Genomic DNA, 25,519 nt, shown 5'->3' with positions numbered 1-25,519 from the left:
GGATTCAGTCCTTATTACTTCACTTGTAGTAAATATTAATATAAAACACTCTGATACTAATTAGACATTAAAAGGGCATTCACATGTTTTTAGTAATATTATTTACAGTACTTAAGGCTCTTTAGTCACATGACCACAGTATCCTTATTCACTCATTACAAATGACAGGTCGTCTCTGAACAAACACAGTATAAAGCCTCAGAAGGTAGTGATACACACCAATAAAGAATAGACAGCAAACAACACATATCAAATGACAAGAAAATACCCAAACCCAATGCTTGGTGTTTGAAAATGAAACATGAGCATCTACCGTCAGCCCTGTTGATTATGCATTTTCTCCTATGTTTCGGGCTCCTGTTTACAAAACCAAACGCATACTGGAGTGCATAAAGAATCCAAACTTCTAAACCTCATACCATCAACATCCTTAATATCAACAACCAAAAAATATATATGTACACATAAATAGACTTTGTTTCTTTGAACGTAGCATTTCTGCAGGTTGTGCAATGAGTCTCAAGATCATAAAAATATTCTGTGGTAGCACTTTGCCCTGGATTAAGCCGGGGGCAGAGCACCGGATGGAAAACCTAGTTTGACAGAACGGCTGTGGATCTCCAAGTTAGTGAAACATTAAAAGTTTTTGTTACGGCTGACAGACATTTTTGACACTGGTTCCTACACTAGAGGTTTGGTACTGACACCAGTTGTGTCCTTACTATTACTTACATTTGAACAAAGCCTTTTTTTTTTAAGTGAAATTAAAAAAACTTGTCACTGTAACCTGAAACTGTCAGAAGTTAAAGCTCCTGTGACGAGTTTTCAGCTGGTCATGAAACAGACTGAAAATAATATTGATGTGTCTTTATAATTAAAATAAACAAAAGCCATCTACAAGAAAAGTGACTATTTCTATAATGTCTTTTTTTTATTCGTTTGGCCTTTTTTTTTGTTTGAAACCACTGGTGGGGGGGTAGGTGTCAAATAAGGTGATTAACTACATGCTGTTTAGGGGTGGGAATCGAAAACCGGATCCGACTTAGAACCGGTTCCAATTGATCAATTCCATCGGAATTGTACACCTCAAATGTTATCGATTCTTCTTAACGATTCATTTCCCAGCACAACGTCACGTCATGTCGCGGTACATTGCGTTACGTCACACACTCTGCGACGCAGAACTCTTTCAGACACGAGGAAACATGGAGAGGAATAGCGTTTTTCCTCTCCAAATTCAAAGTATTTTCCTCCAGGCTCAAGGGGCCACGTCTGGTCTCACGTGACTGAAAATGAGGCACCGAGAGCAGGTAAAATACCTCCGCGATGACCCCTGGAGGAAAAGCGTTTTTCCTCTCCAAATTAAAAGTCTTTTCCTCCAGGCTCGAGGGGCCACGTCCGGACTCACGCAGCCGAGAATGAGGTCAACCTATTGTTCAGAATGGTCAAGTTGAATATGTTCATGTTCAGTCTTCTGCAGACATAATTTTGGAAAAAATAAAATGGTTCCTTTTGATTGTGAAGACTGTATAGAACTACTTTTTTTCCCCTCGAAAAAATACTCAGGAATCGTTAGGAGAATTGATAAGGAATTGGATTGATAAGCAGAATCGACAATGGCATTGACATTGATAAAGTCTTATCAATTCCCACCCCTAATGCTGTTGATACAGCCTTTTTGATGTTCCAAAACAACTAACTATTGAGTAATACATTTGACCTTCAAAAGAGAGCAGCACTAATTAGAAAGATACACTCATTACACAAAATAAGCAAAAAGCACTTTGTCCCCAGGGGACGCAAAATCGACACAAACTAAAAGTTCCTCACAGGAGCTTTAACCACATAATTAATCTGACTTTACATTTGATGCCAGCCTTTGGTGCTCAGCATTTCTCTGACCTTGAGTTAGGGAATTGGTTAAATTGGTACCAAAAAATATTAAGTTCATTTAAATCCAGACAAAGTAACAGCATGATGTGAAGGGGTTGTATGATTTACATCTCCTTTAAATCACTTTGACCCATCTCGTTCTTGCTTGATGGTAATAAACTCTGTTAGATTTACACATCCCGAGTGCTCCCAGCTTAAGTACAACATAGGCAACAATACTTAACAAATAGACTGTATAACTTTGTGCTTTAACCCTAAAAACTTTGGATGTCTTTGTAGATAAAGTGCAGGAATTCCAAGTCTCTCCCCTTCCCTTTTTCTGTCAATATTGCAACTAAATGCATCACCATGGAATAAAATCCTACCATACTGGCAGTCAATGCCCCAACAGTCCAGATATAAAGTTCTTTCGTGCATCGTATTCCTTCAAACAGTAGTCAACTTGTAATTCATAGGTTTTAAGCCTTTTCCAAGGCAGTATACATAATAGTTAATCTCATATGGCTGTGGTACCAGAAATGGAATTTTCCAAAAAACCCAAGTTGTCACATGTTTAACTCTGCTTTGGCACCACAATCTATATGAAGAGAACAATATTTGTGTCAGAAATTAAAAGTTTAGAGTCAGTTCATCCCAAGCTGTTCTCAGTCCCAATCCTCTCCTTTCAAGAAATCTTCAGTTATTGCTGTCGTCACCCAAGTAGTCCAGCTCTGTGCTAGGCTTGTCCAGATCCATATCCAGGTCCATGTCCATCATTCCTCCTGCAGAGTGATGGTGGAAGTTTGCTGCAATCTGGTCAAAGGTCTTGCCCCGGGTCTCCGGCACCCGGAAGAATGTGAAGATGAGGAAAAAGAGAAGGAGCGCAGCGAAGATAAGGAAGACGTATGGCCCACAAAGATCCTGTGGAGAGATGGGATCAGAAAAGACATCATAAGAAGCAATAGACTTTGAACATTTGAAGAAAATGCTTGAGCTAAACTTATATTATGCAGAAAAAGACATTTCACCCGCTGGTGTGTGTGTGAAGGTGTGAAAACTCACAGCGATATATTGGAAGCCCATGCCGATGATAAAGTTGGCAGTCCAGTTTGAAAAGCCGGCCACAGCCATAGCAGCCGGCCTTGGACCCTGAGAGAACAGCTCGGCCACGAAGAACCAGGGAATGGGTCCTGGACCAATCTCAAAGAAGGCCACAAAGCCAAAGATGGACAGCATGCTGATGTAGCTCATCCAAGGAACACTTTCCTGTGAGGCCAGAGGAGACAGGGTTCAGAGTCCTGCACAGAAAATACCTATGACGGGATGCTTGCATAATAGGGAGACTTACCAACAAAGCAAGAGCTGTAGTCATTATAACAGCACAAATGCACATCCCAGCTAGTCCTAGCATGTGGAGTGTCCGTCTACCCATCCTCTCAATCAGGAAGAGCTGTTGATAATATGATGAACATGAAAAGGTAGAAGTTGAGAGGTTAGTCTGGAGCAAACACTTAAACACTTAGCTAGTTTGTGCTAATGTATTAATTATCAAAAGAAGACTGCAAATTCCAAAGTCAAGCCAAAATAGAAGTTTCTTAAACCGCCATTCTTTTAAATGGCCAGCAGGGGTCAACTAAACAGGAAGATAAGTCTCATTGTGTTTAATAAGATGATAAAATGACACTCCTTCAAAGTTGGTCTGTCCTTGTTGAACATTTTTAGTTTGGTGAGTTAGTTAGTGAGTTAGGCCTTGATTGCTAGTTTCACTTCATCAATTAGAGTAAAAGCACAATAAGCAGAGTAGGGACTTTGGTTGCTAAAACAGAAACTCAACCAATATAGAGACTTAGAAAAGCTTATCCATCTTGCCTTCCATCTGTGACCTCCGGCTCCAAAATGTCATTATGGTCAAAACGAGCATTTCAAAGCTTCAAAAAGTTTCTGTAAAACCCAATAAATGACATCATAGCGTTATCCTTGTTCTTTACAGTCTTTGTACTTAATTTAGTGGTACTTTGATTTAAATGCTACACCACATCAGCATGTAAACAAGCTAACATGCTAACGTTTGATATGGTATCGTACTAAGGCTGTAGTGTGTCAAAATGCAAGCATTTGCTTACTGGCACCAAATACAAACTACAGTGAAAACTTACAAGAGAGATTTTGTGATATTTTAGTTGTATATATTTCCATTTGAAAAGCAAAACTGACTGGTGGAGAGAATACACTTTGAATAATTATGACCTGAATTGACTGAAATCTTCACTGACATCTCAATGTGCTAACATTTAGCATGGTGTATTCATAACTGTAGTGTTAACATGCTACCCTTAGCTAAGTAGCACTGAAACCAAACTACTGTTAACACTCAAAAGAATAGTGTTAGTTGTAACCATGAAGTAATAAATGGGGGGGACTCTAATATCAACCAAAATAAATAGTGAGATTCTGTTAGATTTTACTGCAACAAGTCCATCATTTTTATAAGCGATAGACAGACTTTCCATCTTAATAGCCACGCTGCTAGCAAGCCACAAAAATCCCACTTTTTTAACTCTTTTAACAACATTGAAAAATCTAAACCTGCCAAACCAAACTTGGCCTATTTTGATGCGGTAATGTTTGAAAAGCTGAAATGCTTCCAACCTGTCATGTTATCTTATTTGCTCTTTGCTAAAAAAAAATTATCAAACAGTAATATATTCACATACTGTTACATAACCAAGCTGTGTTCTTTATTGGACTTAATCTAGTACAATTATTGACATCAATAAGTAGTTAGAACACATCAAAAAGCCAAGATGTAGATATGTAGGTTTGGTTACTCACAGAGACCACAGTGAAGGCACAGTTCACCACCCCTGCACCTATGGTGGCATAGACCGGACTCTGGACTCCGGCCTTCATGAAGATACTGGTGGAATAGTAGAAAATCTGTGCAGAGGGGTCAACAGGTTGAGATAAAGTCAACATTAAACTGTAGTGATGCTGTTTGTTTTGAAGATTTCCAGTTGTTGTTTTTCAATAAGTTAAAAAAAAGGAGCCGACTGAACTCACTGCATTGATCCCAGAGAGCTGCTGCGAGAGCTGCAGGAGGATGGAGATGATGATGGGCTGTCGGTAGAGCGGAGAGCGAAAGAGCTCCAGGATGGACACCTTCCTTTCCATTTCCATCTTCCTCTTCTCTTCCTTCATCTCTGCCAGCATGTCACTCACCTCATGTTTGCCTGTTAACCTCCTCAGGCCTGCACAGAGGAGGCGTGGAAGGAGTAAGGGGTGAGTATGTTAAGGGTCCTGACCGTATTTATAAGGAGAAATCACTGAGGCTCTCAAGGCCTTATGGGATCAGTTTAATATCTTATATGCTGTATAAAGGAACTAGTTATTGGTCATTCGGCCCCATGGATGTAAGATAATGTGACCTGGCAGCACTGTAGTTAAGGTTGAACTTATCATGCTGCACTGTGTGTAACAATGAAGTAAAGGAAACTTGAACACTTTTCTTATTTTCTATAGGTCTTTAAAAAACTTGTAGAATCTACCTAAAAGTCCTCAGCTACATTTTCAGACTGAATGAGTAATTTAACAAAAAATCTTCAGGTCCTTTGTGTGTCCTCTAAGATTTCTGGGACCAACAAATACATAAAATAGTCTTAGAGCTTCTAAAGCTTAGACCGTAAGGATGCCCCAGGTCTGGTTGCGCTGGACCCCGCTTACCTCTCTTGGCGAGGACCTCCTGGCAGCGGACAATGTAGAGGAAGCGTGGACTCTCAGGGCAGAAAGGCAGAAGACCCATCTGAAGGACAGTCGGCAGGATGGTTATACCCATCAGAACCGGCCACAAGTCCTCACCGCCCAGTAAGACCTCCAGACCCAGGACCTGCACCGGGAGAGGGATCCAGAGTGAGTGCATGAGATTCAATACATAACATAGAAATACAAAAAGAAAAGGCTTTAAAAATGTAGTGAAAACATAAATCATTATGGAAAAAACAGAAGAGGGCAGATGGACAGAAGTTAAAATGGAGAGAAGTTTATGTGAGAGGCAGAAGTAAGGAAAAAGCGTATCAATATTTCTTTACTGCATGCCTGTTAGTTGTTTTCTACATCATCTATATAATACTGTGGTTTCGTACCTGTGCTATGAGAATGCCAGTGACTATAGCCAGTTGATGCAATGTGCCCAGAGCCCCACGCAGACTTGTAGGAGCTATCTCACCCACGTACATCGGTGTCAAACCTGATGCTAACCCTACACAGAGACAGAATACAAAAGAGATGTGAATACATTCCTGTGAATTTGAAATACATAAAAAAGGGAGAAATAAAGTAAGACTATTGGTTGCTCACCACAGTAGGCCCCAATGATAAAGCGTCCCATGATCATCAGCTCGAAGGAGTGGCACAGCTTGGACAAGCCCATCATACCCCCACCAATGAAGGCAAACAAGTTGTTTATGAGCATGGCTTTCCTCCTGAGATAAAACACAGACGAGAACATTTTTAGTCACTTTATTTTCAAATGGGACATTATAACCTATATGAGTTGCTTTCCTTATGTTGACCCTATATGAATGCAAATAAACACCTTAAAACAGAACAGGCTGAAACTGTTCTAGTATCCTGGATGTGCACCTCCAAGGAAAACCAAACCTGTCAGGCTTTAGCCAGTAGAGGGCAGTGTCACACAAAACACTGAGAAAATTGCTCGACACAAACTGAAAGGTGACACATTTACTTTCTATTTTATTGAAAGGTATTTTTTTACCTTGATTATTACATGAACAGATGCAAAAACTTGCCTTTGCCATTTTTCCCAATGAAGCAAATTGAAACAGACACTAGTTGACCTGTTGTGAAAACTCAACCATCGCCATCAAAACATCTTACAGATCAACTCACTGCATGGGTTTAGACAAAAAAAAATGAATTCTGAATATTACATCTACTCTTTCAGTATCGCTCAAACACCCAGAGTCTACAATTATTTGCTTTATGTCCATCCAAGTGTTCAAGTTTCCACACACTCCGATGTAAAATGTATTTTACAACATGACTGATGGCAATGATGTCATAAAATCAAGCTGGTACCCAGTTTGATTCAGGTTTAAACAAGAACAGACAACGTTTTCATTAAGATCAACTCTTTTAAACAGCACAGCAATACTCAAGCATTTGAGAATTACCAAACATGCCAACTAATGGCTATTAACCTACCAGCTAAAACTTGATTTTATATAATGTATATTTCAAAGTAATAATAATAATAATAATAATAATAATAATAATAATAATAATAATACTTTATTTATATAGCACTTTTCAATACAGGTAACAAAGTGCTTTACAGTGGGCAATAAAAACAAGTGAAGTGCAAAGCAAAATGAAGCAATAAAAAATAAAATGACATAAAAACTAAAAAGCATGCAAGCTTATAAAACAGACCCTTAAAAACAGAGCTAAAATTAAATAAAATCAATAATAATAAAAGCTTTCCTGTAAAAATGTGTCTTGAGTAATGACATAAAACAAGGGACTGTCTCTGCAAGTCTGACCTCCTCTGGCAGGCTGTTCCAGAGTGTAGAAGCCCTGGCTGAAAACGCCCTGTCCCCTTTGGTATTCAGTCGGGTCCTTGGAAAAGCTAACAGAGCACTGCCAGAGGATCTCAGACTGCGACCAGGATTGTAGGGGGATAAAAGCTCAGAGATATATAGAGGGGCAAGTCCATGTTGCGCTTTAAAAGTCGGTAAAATAATGTTAAAATAAATCCTAAAGGTAGATAGCAAACAGTGCAACAGTTTGGTCTTGTCCACTGAACTATAGGATCAAACGCTGTAAATGACCTCGGTCTGCACAGCAGAGACTTCACTCACATCCAAATCACCCTGACCTTAAAGGTCACTGCAGTCACACACCGCTGCCCGCTGCTTATTTAAGAGGACCTTGTCCTTAGAGTACCAAAGCTGAATGCTACATCCATACCCTCATTCCTCCACACAGCCCTCCTGACCCAGTGCTGCCAGCTTGTAAAGCTCCTCTTTCAGTCAGTGGGAGCTGTGGGCTGCAGTCCAGTCTGCATCCCAGCTCAGGTTGCAGAGGGAAAACTGGGTCTACGAGGAACATCCTGGGCAGAGTCTCCACTGATATGATGAGACTGTGGGAGCCATTTTGGATCCGAGTAGAGGTGGAAAGAAGACACTGATGGAGCATGACTTACAGAGCTGAAATATGCCACAGTTTACTTAACTGTATCAACTGCAGATGTAAGACAGACTTACAGGTACACAGTAGATTGTATGATATAATCTATTCTGGTACGATTATGAAGATACACTGAGTTAATCCCAAGGTTTGCATTTTTCTTGGTGCATGAGATTTTGCAACCAGGAGTAGTAAACTTTTGAAATGTTCTGCTGTTGGGTAGACTGGGGAGTAGAAAGTTGAATAACGTTTTTAGTAATCTCTAACCCAATTGGACAAAGATTCCCAAAAGTGTGCCACCATTGAAACAGCCTGAATTAGGCACCTGAAACTGAAACTGCATGTAGGAAATGTACTTGTGTTTCTCTACCTGCCCAGCCACTCAGAGACGAAGCCCACGCAGAAGGAGGACAGCATGCCACCGATGGAGAAGATGGCCACAGACAGGGACCAAAGGGAGGTGAGGGTCCCTGCGGGGATGTGCTCTCCATACCGGTGCATCCATGTTGAATTGTAGTCCTGCTCAATCATCTGACAGGAGAAATGTAAAAATACGACAGCAGACCCCATCAGTCTGGTACAACACACAAATTAAATAAGGTAATTGTAGGCATTATAATGTTCTTAGTAACCTAGTTAAAATGTAGTTTGTGGCTGAACAACTGGATTTTAGAATCAGGCTTAGTAAATAGACAAGAATATGGATTAAAAGCCTAGATACAGAAAATACAGAACATTAGAAATACAATGTAAGATATAGAACCTGGTAAAAGAAAAACAACATCTGTAACCTCTGTTTAAATATATACTCTAACTGTAATGAACGACAAAATGACAACAAAAGACACAATAGAAACAGCCAAGCATCCATTTTGGTTGCAGTTTCATGCCTCTGAAACTGTGCCAGCTGTGTCATGTTTGTCATCGTGAGTCAAGGCTCACCTGACTTGGCTCTGGTTCTTTGCTTCCGTTAATTCTCCCTGATTGACAGTGAATATGTTACAACATGCTGACGACACTCTTAACGTCTAATTCGACAGATTTATGTGTCGAATGAAGTGGAAGAATTCTGATCATTTGTAATGTGCTTCTTTATTGACCTGCATATTCAAACCCTGATAATAGAGCAGGATTCATACTTGATACAGGCCGTCATAAATCATACTGTACATTTCTCACATGCAGTACTTTTATGCTGGAACATGAGCCACTACGCATTCTGGGGCCAGAGCAAATCAGGATTTCTATCTATACACATACACGTATACAGTGTTTATAAATGAAGGCATCATGAGTATGTGCAGCAGCTTGTTGCCCTCTTTGAAACAGACTAATCATATAATCCCTCCAGCTTCTCCCTTTTTATATTTCAAGTTGAAACTAAATTATGGTGACCATATTTTCAAACCTTCAATGGGGACATTTACCTCACACCCACGTGTCAGAGCTCGTGTTAAAATTGGATGTTTCATAAGTGAACCTTTAACACCATGCAAAGTGCCTGGGCAGATGAATAATCAAGCCCCATGATCAACCAAAACTTTGTGTAGAAAATATAAATATTTTAAACACAAAACACAAGGAGTGCGTCAGTGTAATGGAACACATTCAGTTTTTATTACCAGATTGGTGACCTGCACTGTGACTCATTTTTTATCAGTTTTTTGGGGGCACAAAAACAAGAAATATATTGTGTCCTGTTGAGTCACTCACTTCAAATCAATCAATCAATCAATCAATCAATCAATCAATCAATCAATCAATCAATCTTTATTTATATAGCGCCAAATCATAACAAACATCATCTCAAGACGCTTGTACAAACATAGCGGGTCTAGACCGTACTCTAAGTTAAATTGGCTTTATATATCGACATTTCCTCAGTGGGTGCACAATGCAGCATGTTGACTGCCTGGTACTATCTGAAGGAAGCTTTGACTCTCCTGGAGCTCTTTAGAAAGTACTGACTTCCTTTTTGACATGACAGCTAGCCTGTCTAACGTTATGTTGCCAGTCCTGGAAACTGGGGCGTATTGTCACCCTAAATTAAATGTGCTGACATATTAGCTAATTAGCTAATGTCAGGCAACTCCAATGTTAACATACAACCAATAACAAGCTGACATAACCATTCGAAAATTTCAATTGATAAAATTAGAAAGGCATTCATTCCTGTTGATATCTTTAGTTAGCCAATTGGTTAATGCTAATGTTAGCTGATGAGTCTAAAATGGCAGCAGATAATGACTTTTGGACAATTTCACTGCCCACAGAACAGTTTGATAGTATGACAAAGTACAATAGAAGAGGTGTACATTTTAGATAACTGCAATGCTAGCTAGCGAAGTAAAAATAGGGCTACTGTAGCTTCTGATAGCTTTGACACAACATCCAACCATTTGCTTGCAAAGATTAAGCTAGAAATTCACACTTTTCATGTTTTGTCATTTAAGGTTTCTAGTTGTTGTATCTAAACTTTCACTGACTAAAGAGTTATCAAATGTTTTGACTTGAAGCTAGCTTCTATTTCAGTTAGCTAAGAGCAAACTCCTTTACTATCATCGTGCGTCGTTCTATCAACTAGTTATGATGGCAAAGCTTGTGCAAGGTGAAAATGGGGCCACATTTGATTGGCAGTGGACAATTTCCACACCACAACTAGCATACTGGCACCAACCCAATTGCAAACTAACATTACTTATGGACTGGAAGAACACGATACAACAGGAAAGCCCTACATTTGAACTAACAGTACTATTAGCTAGCTAAGAATAGAGCAAAAAAGTGTCCTGTATTTCATGATTCTTTTGCTACTGATCAGCATGGAACTATCTGTTATCTGACATACGTTAAAGGCGTTTTTCCACTGCAGGAACTTTACCCCTAAACTACATGCGTTTCAACAGGAGGAACCATGGTCTAAATTTAGTTCAGGGGTAGATAATCTCCCCCCTGAAAAGCCCCTGCTTGGTGGGGTAGTACTTTTCAAAGGTCCTGGGACTTTCGGTTGAACATAACGGTGTTTGTGGAGTTTACACAATTGTTGAAACATAGAGGGAGTTCCAAGGAATGCATACTAGTTTTGTTTTTTATTAAGATTTCAAAATATTATTCAATATTATTTTTTATCTCCATACGTCACTGGCCTGATTTGCACAAATCTACCTTGGACTTCATCCCGTGGTCTAAACGCAGACAACAATAGGGGCACAGGAACCTTTTAGTTCCAGGGAAAGTAGTTCTGGGGGCTAAAAGACCCCGGAACTCTTGGTCGAAATGCACCTTAAGGTAGGAAGTCACCCATTGTATCATTTCACACATTTAAACAGGTAGGCATCTCGAAAATTGTTGAATGCATTAGCTGCAGTCTGCTAACTTGAATTCAAGCCCCTCCTGGTTTTCACTGTCTTGCCTACAATGTGTTGAATCATAAGCTGTGAAATCATTTGTAAGATTCTTAAATGCTACTTTAGGGTTAAAATACAATAGTAACACATTATAACAGCATTTAAACTTCTCACAATTGGCAAATGAAAAACGTCTGCTCTTTGAATATGGTAAATGGCAGTCCAAACACCCAATGAGGGTGTTGGGACTGTGTTGACACAACCAACCGGACTGTGCTCATGCCAATAGGTGTTTATTTGCCTCTCCTTCTGTTTGCTTCAGCATCACATGTCCAAAGTTTTTTTTCCAAACACCATGTGCATCATTTGAGTTGGACATTGTGCCACCAAACACCTCTTAAAACCATCAAGATATGAGCACCAGCTTAATTTGAAATCTGGTTATATCACTATCCTATTATGGACATAATAGAATTGGTGCAGGTTTTGAACACGGTCTTTTGTATTTTGCTTTTTCTTTCAGTTTGTTACCTTCTGCGGTGCATTGATGACTCCAATATTGTATCCAAACGTCAGAGATCCCAGGACGGCGGTGAAGACTGAGAGAACAAAAGTCCCAGTCACCGTCTGACACACATAAAGAAAGACATAAAGAGAGTTAAACAACATATAATAACTGGAATATTTCAAAACAGTTTCCTGTTGTAAACGTAATAATGGCAGATAATAAGAGAGCTTAAGGTGTCAGCCCTACTCTGCTAACATTGACTAAATATAACTGTGATCCTAATGAGATATAATCTGTGCAGTGATGCTCTTTACTGATGACGCCTGAACTCTAACCTTACTTCACTTCCCGTCAGGCCTCTGGCACCTGTCTCCACGGTGACAGACAGGAAGACCTTGGGGAGATGAGGTCTTTCCCTCCAACAGCATGTTTATTGGGCTTCGCAGAGTGCTTGTACGTACCCTAACTGGCAAACTGGTAAGCTTTTTACGTACTTTAAAGCCTACTTGGCTTTGAACCTGATTCTGAGGTCTCCTTGTAAGTTAAGTTCTTGGTGATGTAGGCCGCCACCTCACACAAAAAAGTAGTGCTTTTAAAAACACTCACCCACCTGGTAAATGTGCAAACTTCAATTATAAGTAACATAGAGAGTGATTTGTTGTAGAGAGTTTGCATTAGTGTGCATCCATAACACTGGCTTTTGACCTTTTTGTGTTGAGTAGTGTTTAGCATTTATGAACCAAAACAAAGGTGTGTGTGTGTGTGTGTGTGTGTGTGTGTGTGTGTGTGTGTGTGTGTGTGTGTGTGTGTGTGTGTGTGTGTGTGTGTGTGTGTGTGTGTGTGTGTGTCCTTGCGCCAGAAAAGGTAAAACACCTGAGGGATCAAGTTATGCTCTGGTAAACTTCAGGCTCAACATGATTAAACATACACGTATGTGTGGAATACAGATATAATGATTCTTCAGTAATAAAGAGGTTAATGGTTGTTTGTTTTTTCCCTGAATTTGTAGTTACATGTTAAAAGATTGATTTAATATTAAAGCCAAAACTCTAGGGATGGTTTTCACATTCCTGGAGCATCCCAACGCTCTCTCTATACAGTATTTCCTCACATTAGAGCTGGAATGAACACACAACATAGCTGTTGTTTATAAGGGGAACCAGTCAGACTTAGTCTCCACTAACAAACCCACAGCACTGAGGTCTGACCTGTAAACTCAGGTATTTGGCTGGACAAGGTCACTGCTCCGGACTAAATACGGGCCAGAGCTTGTTCAGATCAGGGCTGATGTTAGTTTTCATGCCACTGAAAGAGTTGCTTATGTTGCAAAGACTATTTTATGTATTTGTTTTCTTCATGGCTGATAATTGTTTAATCAAAATGAAGGAGAAGCCTGCTTCCTCATGATGTATTAAGAGTCTTTACATTTTTTTCAACTAATGCATGTGTGTGTTCTCATTTATTGAATTCAATTAGTCACACCAAGTGGGCCGTAAAATATGTGCATGTTCTTATTTGCACAACTTATAACTTGCATATGACAGCTATCCAGATAAAAGTATGCACTGAACATTAGTATTTGAATAAGGCAGAGAAAAAATGTTATCTTGAGGTACAACATGGTATCACTTTTTTAAGTAAAACAGCAATACCACTTTTAAAAGTTGTGGTAAACTCTCAAGACCAAAATTACCTCCCCTCCAAGTTGCTGAAACCCAGCCGGCATGACTTTAGCAGCCCCTGGCACCCAGTAGCGGTTGATGACAGGTGCGTCTGGTGCCAAATTCAGACACGTGAAACTTCCTTCAAAAGGACAACAAGCCCCGACTTAAACTTCTGAAACTTTGGAACCCAAGCTCGCTGAAGAAAGTAAAATCCAAACAGAGAAACCCAAAGTTGGTCAGTGTGGTGTGTCCTGTCCTGCAGTGTGTCCTCTCTTCTTTGAACTATGTGTTGTGTCCGCTCAGCTGGGGATCGAGTGACACCCGCACGCCCTCATGCACGCCTCTCTGCGCATGGGAGGTAAAAGGTGGTGGGGGGGTGAGGGTACTCGAGTCCAGAGAGGCCCAGTGGGCTGATCTTGAGGTCCTGCAGCAGAGGTCGAGTCCTGGCAGGAAGAGCTTTTGCCCTTAACAACTATTGGCTAGTGATGAGAGGAGGGGGGAAGAAGAACACTGGGTTGATGTTTGAAAAGAGGGGGGGGGGGGGGTTCACGGTGTGCAAAAAGTGCAGCAAAGTTAGGGGGCCTGGTCTTAAGATTCATGAGACAAATGTAGTTTTATTCCACTTTTCTATGGCCTGTTGCATAAAGTAACTAACCTTCCCAAGAGCTACTAAAGACAAAACCTGAAGTGCAGCCTTCTCTTGACTTTGCATATGAGGTGCATGTTAAATACTAACATTTTGTACCTTTAATTTTTGAGGCATCATCCACAGGGTGTGAAATGATGGCAGTAACATGGTTGCACAGGTGTTGGACCTCAGGTGAACTTGAGTCAGAATCAAATGGCACCAACTATGACTCAACATGAGGGGCTCGTCTCTGCCACCCTGGCTGCCATTGTCTGTCTTCCCAAAAGCCATAAACCCCTTTCTATTTCAGATCACATGCCAGAGGGGTCACACACCAAAGTTCACCCTGTTCCAAAAACCCCTCCCCCTCTGTTGCATACAACAAAGCTTAATCGTCCTCCAGCAGACAACAGGTGGAGCCTAAATTTGGCGTATACCACCTAGGTTAGCGGCGTAGGTGTGGTTAGGGGAAGTTTGGTGATGGAGAGACAGCACGTTGGAGGAGGGGTTTACAGGGGGTGTGTAGTGGGAAGGTTTCACTGGGAGGGAAAGTGCAGGTCTGCCAAAGAGTTCAGTGGAAAAATTTCTGCTCCAGATCTCTCAATCGTATGAATTAAGCCAACCCCTTATGCAGACACACCCCCTACCTCACAGCACTCTCTTCTTGGAGTTCACCGGCTTTGCCTTTTCCCTTTCCTGTCCTTGTACGCAAATTGAGAAAGAGACGAAGAACCTGACACCCCTCATCCAAAGCCAGGGGCCCCAGCACAGTCATGTGTGTGGCTCTGACTAAATGTAGAGAAACTTTACACCAACAGGACAGTGCCTTAGAGCCCCCACGACATAGTTTCAGGGTTCACGTCTACAAGCAGGGGCAGTGCTACATTTCCAACAAGTGTCACATGAGATCATACAGTGAGAGCCAAGAACAATGATATAACTACAAGTTAAGACTTTAAAAAAGGTTATGGCTCAGCTAACATTGCAACCTAGCTCCATGCAGCCGTTAAATAAACTGAAAACACCCTTTCAGCAATAAAATTATTTACAGTGTAAAATGTCAGCTGTGTTGTCCCCACAATGAAGATGCCAGGGAGTGTGTGTCACACTGTTATCTGAAACAAAAAGTCACACCACCACAAACGTACACCTTGTGACGACCCTCCATTACTCACCAAACTGATGTGGAAAAACAGCTCATGAAAATGTTGTTGTCATGACCTGTGTGTGTATGTGCGTGTGTGAGTGTGTATATGTTTGGTGAGGTCAGCTGGTTCAAAATCATGTAACAGTAAACTGAGTCGCGTGATGGATGGCAGGTGTTGTACTGTGTGGTCAGAGTCAGCGTGTGACAGACAGCAAACTGAATCCAGCTCAGATACTCAAATGAAAGTTGAAGGTTGTGACCAATGAGGGAAATTAAAACTTTGGGGATATACGCGTTGCTTGTTTCGTGAGAGTTTGATGAGAAGATTAATAACACTGTCATGTTTGTGCAGTATGAAGCTACCGGCATAATATACTCAGCTTAGCACAAAGGGTAAAGAAATCTATCACCTATCATGTCTTTAGTTTGCTGCTAAATCTCATATCTTATGAACTGAACTCATACCAAATCATATATCGTTTGAGCCTATTTATCCATTCGTCACATTTTAATGGGAAAAACTCACAAGTCAATCTCGGTTGCCACATTGAAATTTAAATATGGTTAAAAATGTGAGTAACTCTTGAAATTCAGTTATCAATCACAATTCAATAATCAAAATTGTGCCACACTCTTACTTTTTACCTTGAGACAGAGCCAGGCTACCTGCCCCACTGTTTACAGTCATTATGCTAAGCTAAGCTAACCTGCTGCTGAAAGTAGCTTCATATCTACCTTACAAACATATTCATGTAGTATCAAACTACTCATCTTATTGTCAGAAAGAAGACAGTTAATGTAGTTTTCCAAAGGGATGTTGACAGCGGCAGACTGAACAATAAGAATTTATTTATTTTGAATTGTTTTTATTTTTTATTTAATTGTATTTAATTTTTGTATTTTTCAATTTGCTTAATTATTTATTTACTTTAGACATATTGATTTGAATACACTTCTCTATATCATTTAAATTTTGATATATGTACTATTGTTGTTGTTGTTATTGTTCTTGTTGTGTTTGCATTTAACAAAATGTCAATAAACATATCTGTGAATTAAAAAAAAAAAAAAAAGACAGTTAATGTTAATAATAAATTATTCAACAAAATTTGAATATGTCTTGAAGAACTTTAATAGTATGTGTCTGCAGAGCCAGAGGCTGCAGTTTCAGGCCTGCAATGCTGGAAGTAGGTGTTGGGGTGACATAAGACATTAAAAATGGTTAGGTCAGACACAAAAAATGGGCTCCTTGGCTGGCACTGGATGGTGCCATTGCAATGGTCTCAGAATTCCACCCCCAGAAATGCGGTCCTGAATCTGCAGCCTCTAGGTCTGCAGATTCATGCTAACTTTTTTTCATCCATTGTAGCTTTTTAATTCTGATTGCTGTACTAATGGTTTCTTGATACAGAAAAAACTTGAAAACCCCCCCAAAAAATAATGTATGAATAATATTTATAAAAGTTCATAAATGTACACAAAAAAATCAGGTTACCAACAAAAATGAATTTTATTGTAGTACAATATACCTACATTTTATTTAGAATATGTAGCCAGTTGGTCTAGGCTTATCATATGCTCTTCAAGGAAATATAAAATGTGCTTAAGATCATATTAGCCAACTGTTACTCATCATGCCAGTTATCTTCCCCTCCGTTCCTGTTCTGTAAAACCTCAGTATTTTATCTATATGCAGTACCACAGGGATCAGGTTTGTAGTGGACTCACTGGCACCGTCGCCACATTCACTCAAAGGTCAGACAGCCACCAAGCCCCAATGTGGCACCAACAAGCACTACGTACCCAGGGAGACAGACATAACCAACATTCAACGCCTAGTCTTTTGATCTGACTCCCACCAGTTCAGGACAAGATGCAAGCAGTGAGGCTGTCTGGCCTGACCTGGCCGCAAGCACCTGAGAATATCTGAATCTCTGGTCCTCTGTGGTTTGCGTCCTTCAGCCTGTCAGAGCAGATTATGAAAAATAAATCAAAGAGTGAAATCAACAACATTTAAGTCTGAGTTTGAATATGTGCTACAGTTTACATGTAAGTATATCCAAACCAGTACAGGGGGAATCCACCCTGTCAGCCTGTCACTCCAGGGTCTCCGCTTCAAAGTTGACCTCTGACCTCCCTGGAGAGAGAAAGAAGCAGGGTCAAACACAGACCTGAGTGGACACTAATACGCATGTGTTTAGGTTTAAAGTGTTGATTGGATGTATGTTTTACATGCAAATGCATGCTATAAAAACACAAATTATGTCAAAGGCTATGACACTTTTGTACAATGATATGTATTTATGTTCTCTTGAAGAGTTTTCTTCCCTTTAAGTCACTTTGTGACAAAATGGTTTACTTAAAATGTAGAGGGATATTTTAAATTATCTCTATCTATTCTATCTATATGTAATTACACCACATATGAGGCCTTTTATGGTACAATCACTGTGTAACATTATACAGTCTATGGCAGCCCTATTCAATTAGCGGCCTGCGGGTCACATGCGGCCCGGAAGCAACGCTTGAGTGGTCCGAAAGCAACTGCTGAGTGATTGTGACTTGGGTCCAGCAAGAAAAACATTTTTTATTTTTTTATTTAACCTTTATTTAACCAGGTGAGTTAAATGAGAACCAATTCTCCTTTGCAATAACGACCTAGGCGAGCAGGCAACACAGGTGGCATGACAATAAATAAAAGACAAAACAAAAACAGAGAGGACATACAGAGAAACCTAGAGACAGAACAATACAATACAAAAATATGACAGCAGTGAACAACTTAAAAGCAATTTAAAAGCAAGTGCAGTGATGTTGAGTTATGGGGTGTAATAAGTTTTTGAAAGTGGCAAGTGGAATGAGAGAGGTCAGCTTTAGGGATTGTTGCAGGTGATTCCAGTCATTTGCAGTCGAAAACTGGAAGGAGGTCCGGGCTTTGGGTGTGATGAGTTTGATAAAGTTACTTGAGCACAGGCTACGGTTTGTGCTGTGAAGTTTGATTAGTGACTGTAGATATAATGGGGTTTTACCAGTGAGGGATTTGTAGATGAATAGAAACCAGTGTGTTTGTCTGCGAGAGTGGAGTGAGGGCGAGGGCCAGTTCAGCTGAGAGTACAGGTGACAGTGGTGAGTGATGAATGGGGCTCCAGTGACAAAACGGATAGCAGCGTGGTAAATGACATCCAGTCTGTGAAGGAGAGTGTTGGAAGCAGACCTGTAGGCTATGTCACCGTAATCAAGAATTGGGAGAACTGTCATTTAACATCTTTTACTAACAATGAAGTGCTGTTGTGGCAATGAGTTAATACACATCCAGTGTGTTTGATATCTTATCTATTTGTTTTTCTTTTAAATGTTTAACTTTGCTCACTGTCTGCTAGAAATGTCCACCCAGCTCATGTCCTTAGTCTTAAAATCCGGCCTGACCATATATTATCAAATGGAATAGCCCTGTTCTATGTTAACATGTCAGCTTTTCCCAAAAATCAGTCAGAAAAGTGTATGGGTGGTTCCTGTAAAAGGTACATGTGTGCGTCATGATGTTGCCTTCCAGTGTTCAGCAAATGCTTGTTTTCTTCCCAATGTCTTTAAATAACGTAACATTTAAAATAACGATGTGATTGATATTAAAAATGTTTAGTTCATGGGCCCGATGGATAGTCTGAACACAATCATGAAACTGTTTCAGGTGCAAAAATATTGGCATGGGCCGAAGGACTTACTGTTATATGTGCGGTTTGTTCTTGAGTATCAAAAAGTCCGATAGTCCTGAATGCCTCTTCATTTTTTCCCAAAACTTTATTTAAAACTTCAGCGCAGAGCTAATTTATCCTAAATGCAACTTCACATTCCGTGACGTTGGATTTAAACGCGTCATAGTTTAGAAGCTTGTGATTGGACGCTGTTCGAGTTTAAGCCCCGCCCCCTTGATCCCCCTTGTATTCTGTGGGAATCCCCGTGACCGTCCCACACAACGTGCTCCGCGTTTTCCTCAATAATATTTTGACTTTTGAGCCGTTTTACCTCACCAACCACACGCTCACCAGTGACTCACCTCGACCGCAGCGGGACTCTTAAGGTACAAAGACTTTGTCACACTTGATTCTGTGCAGGCAGAGAGAGGAGAGCTATGAATTAAAAGAAGTTAAAGAAAGTTTTACAGCAGTTTAAGCTAGCTGGATTCCAGAACGTAGCGCTAACGTTCCTAGCTAGCAATGCTATGTTTGCTAACATGAACAGAATAAGTTCCCTGTGTAACTACTAGCGTTGTTACACGGTCAGTAACTGCGTGTTCATTCACAGTGTGGGGAATAAATAAGGATTTAAACGTCGAGATGTCGAACAAAGCTAGCTTCATTCAGATGTCGAGGCCTCCTCATTAAAAGAAAATGGAGGGCAGCTAACGTTAGCATGTTGTTGTTTGTTAGGGGGGGTGCTGTTTTGTTTTTGAAGTCTGTCGACGGATATGTCTGCTAATTTAATAAATATGAAGTCAAACTTTCAGAGGAACATTCAGGTTGTACTAATAAGGAGTTATACGTAGTTACTATGTTATTACTCAGCATTTTAAAGGGCTCAGGCCTACTTCTTTCAACTTTGTGAACTCGTAATACTTATGTAAGAGAAATCAGGGCGTGTTAGCCTTCATTCATTCATTCATTCATTCATTCATTCATTTATATGACCTAAATCAGGGGCTCCCAAAGTTTGTCTTGTTACAATTTCATTTAGCAGACGCTTTTATCCAAAGCTTTTTGTTTGTACTTTTTATTACTATTAATAATATTCTTTTATTATTGTTATTACTGAAAGGTCTGGGAACCCCTGATCTCAATGACTAAAGTCTCATTTTTATGAATTTTCTTTCACTTGGAAGAAGTATACAACATCAAATCGGTTGGACGACAGTGGATTTGTTTACGACTTCATAGTCTGTTGACCTACTTCCTGTTAATGTTCAGTAAACAACATAATATGGCTTTGATCTGACGTCTTAAATCTAGCTGTGGGAAATAAATATTATAAGATATAATAGAAGAACTGCTGTTCTATTTCAAATGTTATATAATAATAATAATAAACTTTATTTATACAGCACTTTTCTTAACAAGGTTACAAAGTGCTTAACAATAAAAAACAAAGCAGAGAATTACAAAGCATAAAAAACGGTGCAAACAGGGGGAAGAAAAAAAAAGCACTAACAAAACAAGACATCTGAATGCAGAGCAAGTTGAAGAATAAGGTGTAGAGAAATGCCTTCTTATATTAAAATATTTTTAGTGAGGATTTAAAAGCAGTTAAAGTTGTGGACTGTCTAATTGTCAGTGGCAGGGAGCTCGGTCACCTTTTTATTTAAGGCAGGATCTTTGCACAACCTGCAGAGCTGCATCCACAGACTTGAGGTTGCTTAAATAGTTTGGAGCCTGTCCATTTAAAACTTTAAAAGTAATCAGTAAGATCTTAAAATTGACATGATAAAAAACTGGCAGCCAATGTAAGCTGGCGAGGACAGGAGTGATGTGTTGGTATTGTGATGTGCCTGTTAAAATCCAAGCGACAGCATTTTGGACTACTTGGAGTCTGTGGAGGGAGTTCTGACTGATACCTGTTAAAAGTGCATTACAATAAACAAGACGAGAAAAAATAAAAGCATGGGTGACTTTGGACAGATTGGAGGGGGAAGGGAAATATCTGATTTTAGAGATAAAAACAGGATTTAACAGTATTTAATAATGTTCGGTAAACAACATAAATATTTGTTGTTTTGACTTCTTAAATCTGTTTGTGGGAAATAAATATTATAAGATATAATAGAAGAACAATTTAAGAAGACAACTTTCAGCGGTTATACTTTAAGTGTCATATAATGAGTTTTTTTGATAATACATTGAGCTCTCATGTTAAATTGGTTAAAAAAACTAAACGTTCAAATATTTTAATACTTTAACCATCAGTCATTCATTACTCAATGTCGCTGTTAAGTCAAAGAAAAAGTTTGACTGAACTAAATCAAAGTTAGCACATACCTCATTGTCCTTCCTGCTGATCGCCACAGTCCTCCCAGCACGCCTGCAGCTCGTCTCTTCCGCGCTTCAGCTGGAAACGGAGCGATGGAGGAGCAGAGCCTGGAAAACCTGACTCTGAGTCAGCCCCTGCCCCTGAGCCAGGACTCATTCAGACAGCTGTGGGAGAATGTGTAAGTTGTGTTGTGATACCTTTTAAAATGTAGTCCCTCGACAGAGAGAGACTGAGACGCAGGTTAACCTGTTTATTTGTGTTTGCAGAGTCAGTTCCTCCATCTCCATGCCAACGGACAACCCTCAGGAAACATGGCAGACAGGGGGGCTCCTGGTAAGCACTCCTATCAATGCCCTGAATGCTTCATACATATACTTTTACATATATACATACATACAGTTTGATCTCAGTCTGAACTTATTCGGTTATGGACGCAGAGTGACTCTTTTATTTCTCTCTGTTCCAGCTGTTGAATGAGCAGCCTTTTCCAGAGGAGTTCGATGAAAACCTCTTCAACCTCCCGGATATGTCCAGCAAGGACGGCATTACACCCCCAGCCTCCACTGTCCCGGTTACAAGCGACTATCCTGGAGATTACGACTTCCGGCTTCAATTTCAAAAGTCTGGCACAGCCAAGTCTGTGACCTCGACTGTAAGTCATCTCTCAGAGGAAGTTCTTAAATCCCAGAAAGGCTTTTTCTTTTTCCTTTTTATTGATTTCTGTGTTTGATGTGAAAGAGTGTGCGCCTGAAAACTTGTCTTAGATCTGCATTTTTCAAGAATGAGAGAAAAAAACTTTCAGCCAAGTATTTGAAATCTGTGTTTACAGCAAAACAAGTGAATTGGACATAATTTAAAGGTTGGACTATACAACAAAAAGTTCTACCCTGCAACCCAACATGAAAAGAGCATTTCGTCTCTGTATGAGCCGCTCACACAGAACAATAGGAATCTCAGCAGCTGCTCAGCTCTGAGCCGACACTCACTCTCAAATAATGTTTATCCCTTTATGTAACGTTTCTCAGCAGAACTTCTGCTGTTCTGAAATGTTTTAATTCACACAATCGAGCTCCTTTCCACGGAATTTTACACACTTTGGATGAAGAATTTTAAAGGTTTCCTTAATGAAACCTCACTCACTGGTCTGTTAGGTTTTGATCACTCGAAATATATTTTAATGAGTAAAAAGACTAAAAAATGTTCTTATGTTTAGAAGTAAAAAAAGTCTTACCGTTACAACGTGTTTAAAATCCATTCTTTGGTATCTCTTCTGGTGGCGTTCATGTGGAATCTCATTCATTGTGGCGATTCGCTGAATTTCGAAGTCTGGAGTCAGTCACTGAGTTTGACGAGCCAATGGCATCCGTGTTTCCGCGGTGACTCACCCAGCAGAGCTCTGTGGTTGGTCAGTTGAGCTGAAGTTAGTGTGGTCTTGCCCCGAAACCCCCGCCCTCCTGCGAAGCACGGCTCTGGTGCAGGCTGGTTGTAAAGCACAGCTCTGACATGACGGGACATGTTCCTGCACTGTCTTCCTCCAGCACAGAAGGGGTTAAAACAGAAGACAGGGAGGTAAAAACTTGACTCAAAGTTCGGTAGACTTGTCTGAAGTTATTGAAGAAGTTTGGATGTAGTTTGATTTTGGTTAGTAAGACGTTTTTTTGATAGAAATGAAGGAGCAGTCTGTCTTTTTATCAGTCTGCTCATTTTATAACACAGATCTCAAACAAGACTTAGAGTAGATCAGCTCTCTCATGGCTCTATGGTGACGTGTGCTCTCTTCTCATTCTCTCAGTATTCAGAGATCCTGAACAAGCTCTACTGCCAGCTTGATAAAACAAACCCAGTGGAGATCCTGGTCAGCAAAGAGCTTCCAGTGGGAGCCGTCCTGAGGGCCACAGCCGTCTACAAGAAGACAGAGCACGTGGCAGAGGTGGTCCGAAGATGTCCTCACCACCAGAACGAGGAAGGAAGTAAGGACTTTGTTTTTTTAGGAGTCGTTTTAATCAAATCTGTTTGTCACTATTATTCAATCAATCAATAAATCAGACTTTATTTATAAAGAGCTTTTCATACAATAATATTGTAACACAAAGTGCTGTACATACAATAATTAAAATGGAATAAATTAAGAAAAGGGCTCTCACTGGCTCATGATAAAAGCAATTCTGATAAATAAGAAGGGCCAAGACCAGTAAGATGTTTAAAAACCAATAAAATAATATTAAAATCTATTCTGAAAGATACTGGAAGCAAATGCAGAGACTTTAAAATTGGTGTATTATTGATGCGAGGTGAGTTTAATTCCATCTTCTGTTTTTCATTCAGCTGCTGAAAATCGCAGCCATCTGATCAGAGTGGAGGGCAGCGAGAGAGCACAATACTACGAGGACCTCCACACAAAGAGGCAGAGTGTGACCGTCCCCTACGAGCCCCCACAGGTACCACAGCCTCACTCATTCGGTCTCATTCACATTACCTATGCAAACAATGGAACAAGGGGAAAATAGATTCGTACATGGAGGTTCAAGCACTTCTTTCTCTCTCTTTTTGTTCCAGTTGGGCTCAGAGATGACGACCATCCTGTTGAAGTTTATGTGCAACAGCTCCTGCATGGGGGGCATGAACCGCAGACCAATCCTCACCATCCTGACCCTGGAGACCCCAGAGTAAGTCCTGCTTCGTAGAGGGGCTGTGAAAGTGTTGATGCGTCTTATGAGTGTAAAGAAGTGGTGTAAAAATGAAAGAATTTTATATGATGTTTGTTTTTTAAACCTCTGGACTCTTCTTTCTCTTTAAGGGGGCATGTTCTAGGTCGGAGGTGCTTCGAGGTGCGTGTCTGCGCATGTCCAGGCAGGGACAGAAAAACGGAGGAGGATAACAATAATAAATCAAAGACTGACACCAAACCAACAAAGAAAAGAAGTATGATTTTTAAAGAAACAACAATATTGAAATGACCACGTCTTGCTTGATGTGTTCTTTCTAACCTTACTTTTGTTTCCTCAGAGAGCGTTCCTGTTATGGAACAGACTTCTGTGAAGAAGTCGAAGTCTGCATCAAGCGGGGAAGAGGACGACAAAGAGATTTTTGTCCTGCATGTGAGTAACGATGCATTCTGCTTCAAAGCTTTGAGGTCTTCATAAATGTCTTGATGTTGTTTTAATGACACGTTTGTGTTCAATCTCTCCTTCAGGTCCGTGGACGAGAGCGCTACGAGATGCTGAAGAAAATAAACGACGGGCAAGAGCTACTTGAGAAAGAAAAGTGAGAAGTGCATCATTTATCCTTTCATGAAAACGATTTAACTACTTCATTTGAGTATTTTCAACTTTTACAGGTACATATCGAACAGTCACACATTTGTCAAATTATTTAAAAAAAGTTAATAAGTTTGGAAATTAGAAGGAATTTCCAGAGCGCTCATTTAATCCTTCCTGCTCTCCCTCCACAGCAGATCCAAGAAGTCGTCCATCAAAGCGCCGCTCCCTCTCCCTCTCCCTTCTAGCGGCAAGAGGCTGCTGCGGAAAGAAGAGAGGAGCGAGAGCGATTAAGAAGCCTTTCTATGCCTTAAATCATGCAAACAACCCCCCCCCTCCCCTAACCCCCAAACATCAGGTTAAGTTCTTCTTTTTCTTTACTGAGAAGTCACTTGTAGGACTTTAAGGTCTGGTAACTGCATGCTTGAAACATGATATCACGTGGGAGGAGGGTGGGAATCACTCAGTGTTAATCTAGGCAGGGGGGTTCCTTCCAGTTTGGACTATTCCACATATGAACATATGTCTGCCATGTCTCTGTATTATGCATTACTGTTAGTCTGATGTAACCAATGAGAACTGAAGAGTCCCTTGTTCTTTCGGTGACGTTTCTGTTTTTTATATTTGTCCAATAAAGTGATCATGATTTTAATCTGGCGAATCTGAGCCGTCCAATCAGACACCAGAATTAAAATAATTAAGAAAGACATGAGGCTGTTTGTTTCCTCAAAGAAGCTCCTCTTTTATAAAGATTGTGTTTGTATGCATCATGTCTTCATGATTTGCTAAAACTGGACATATGATTTGATATGTTACAGTCTGGCTGGTTCACCGCAAAATATCAAACTCTCCGTTTCCTCATTCAACCACAGAC

The 25,519-nt window shown here is 40.2% G+C and overlaps 2 protein-coding genes and 1 long non-coding RNA gene across 5 annotated transcripts; 1 reads left to right on the top strand and 2 right to left on the bottom strand.

The window, feature by feature from the left end:
* Nucleotides 1–1,975: 1,975 nt before the first annotated feature.
* Nucleotides 1,976–16,058, bottom strand: LOC117807796 (solute carrier family 2, facilitated glucose transporter member 4-like). Its single transcript, XM_034677199.1, has 12 exons — nucleotides 16,016–16,058; nucleotides 13,625–13,704; nucleotides 11,955–12,050; nucleotides 8,447–8,607; nucleotides 6,226–6,350; nucleotides 6,012–6,127; nucleotides 5,593–5,755; nucleotides 4,933–5,120; nucleotides 4,705–4,809; nucleotides 3,221–3,322; nucleotides 2,935–3,138; nucleotides 1,976–2,793 (listed from the first exon to the last, which is right to left on the bottom strand). Exons 1-12 carry the CDS (start codon nucleotides 16,056–16,058, stop codon nucleotides 2,569–2,571), a joined length of 1,608 nt encoding a protein of 535 aa, XP_034533090.1. The 3' UTR covers nucleotides 1,976–2,568.
* Nucleotides 16,059–16,894: 836 nt separating this feature from the next.
* Nucleotides 16,895–23,060, bottom strand: LOC117807272. 3 transcript variants are annotated; one of them, XR_004629936.1, is made up of 4 exons: nucleotides 22,620–23,060; nucleotides 21,397–22,154; nucleotides 17,418–17,507; nucleotides 16,895–17,333 (listed from the first exon to the last, which is right to left on the bottom strand). It is a non-coding gene; the product is annotated as an uncharacterized LOC117807272 (long non-coding RNA). The 3 variants fall into 3 exon arrangements; XR_004629937.1 differs by having other exon boundaries at nucleotides 17,436–17,507; XR_004629935.1 differs by having other exon boundaries at nucleotides 17,442–17,507.
* On the top strand, nucleotides 19,209–25,352 carry tp53 (tumor protein p53). The gene is made up of 11 exons (XM_034676487.1): nucleotides 19,209–19,448; nucleotides 21,426–21,566; nucleotides 21,655–21,721; nucleotides 21,855–22,040; nucleotides 23,181–23,358; nucleotides 23,714–23,826; nucleotides 23,945–24,054; nucleotides 24,186–24,310; nucleotides 24,395–24,486; nucleotides 24,582–24,652; nucleotides 24,840–25,352. The coding sequence occupies exons 2-11, from the start codon at nucleotides 21,481–21,483 to the stop codon at nucleotides 24,937–24,939; spliced, it is 1,128 nt and encodes a 375-aa protein (XP_034532378.1). The 5' UTR covers nucleotides 19,209–19,448; nucleotides 21,426–21,480; the 3' UTR covers nucleotides 24,940–25,352.
* The last annotated feature ends 167 nt before the right edge of the window (nucleotides 25,353–25,519 follow it).

Source organism: Notolabrus celidotus, chromosome 23, assembly GCF_009762535.1.
Source record: "Notolabrus celidotus isolate fNotCel1 chromosome 23, fNotCel1.pri, whole genome shotgun sequence".
Classification (NCBI taxonomy): Eukaryota; Metazoa; Chordata; class Actinopteri; order Labriformes; family Labridae; genus Notolabrus; species Notolabrus celidotus.
The sequence above is the reverse complement of the archived record's forward strand: the minus strand, read 5'-3'. Positions and strand labels throughout refer to the sequence as shown.

Coding starts and splice junctions, on each gene's coding strand:
- LOC117807796 (XM_034677199.1), bottom strand. CDS start 16,058: ATGACTGTAAACAGTGGGGCAGGTAGCCTGGCTCTGTCTCAAG. Junction 8,608..11,954: donor TCATCAATGCACCGCAGAAG/GTAACAAACTGA, acceptor TTCTCCTGTCAG/ATGATTGAGCAGGACTACAA. Junction 2,794..2,934: donor TGGGCTTCCAATATATCGCT/GTGAGTTTTCAC, acceptor ATCTCTCCACAG/GATCTTTGTGGGCCATACGT.
- tp53 (XM_034676487.1), top strand. CDS start 21,481: ATGGAGGAGCAGAGCCTGGAAAACCTGACTCTGAGTCAGCCCCTGCCC. Junction 21,567..21,654: donor AGACAGCTGTGGGAGAATGT/GTAAGTTGTGTT, acceptor TTGTGTTTGCAG/AGTCAGTTCCTCCATCTCCA. Junction 24,311..24,394: donor CAAACCAACAAAGAAAAGAA/GTATGATTTTTA, acceptor TTGTTTCCTCAG/AGAGCGTTCCTGTTATGGAA.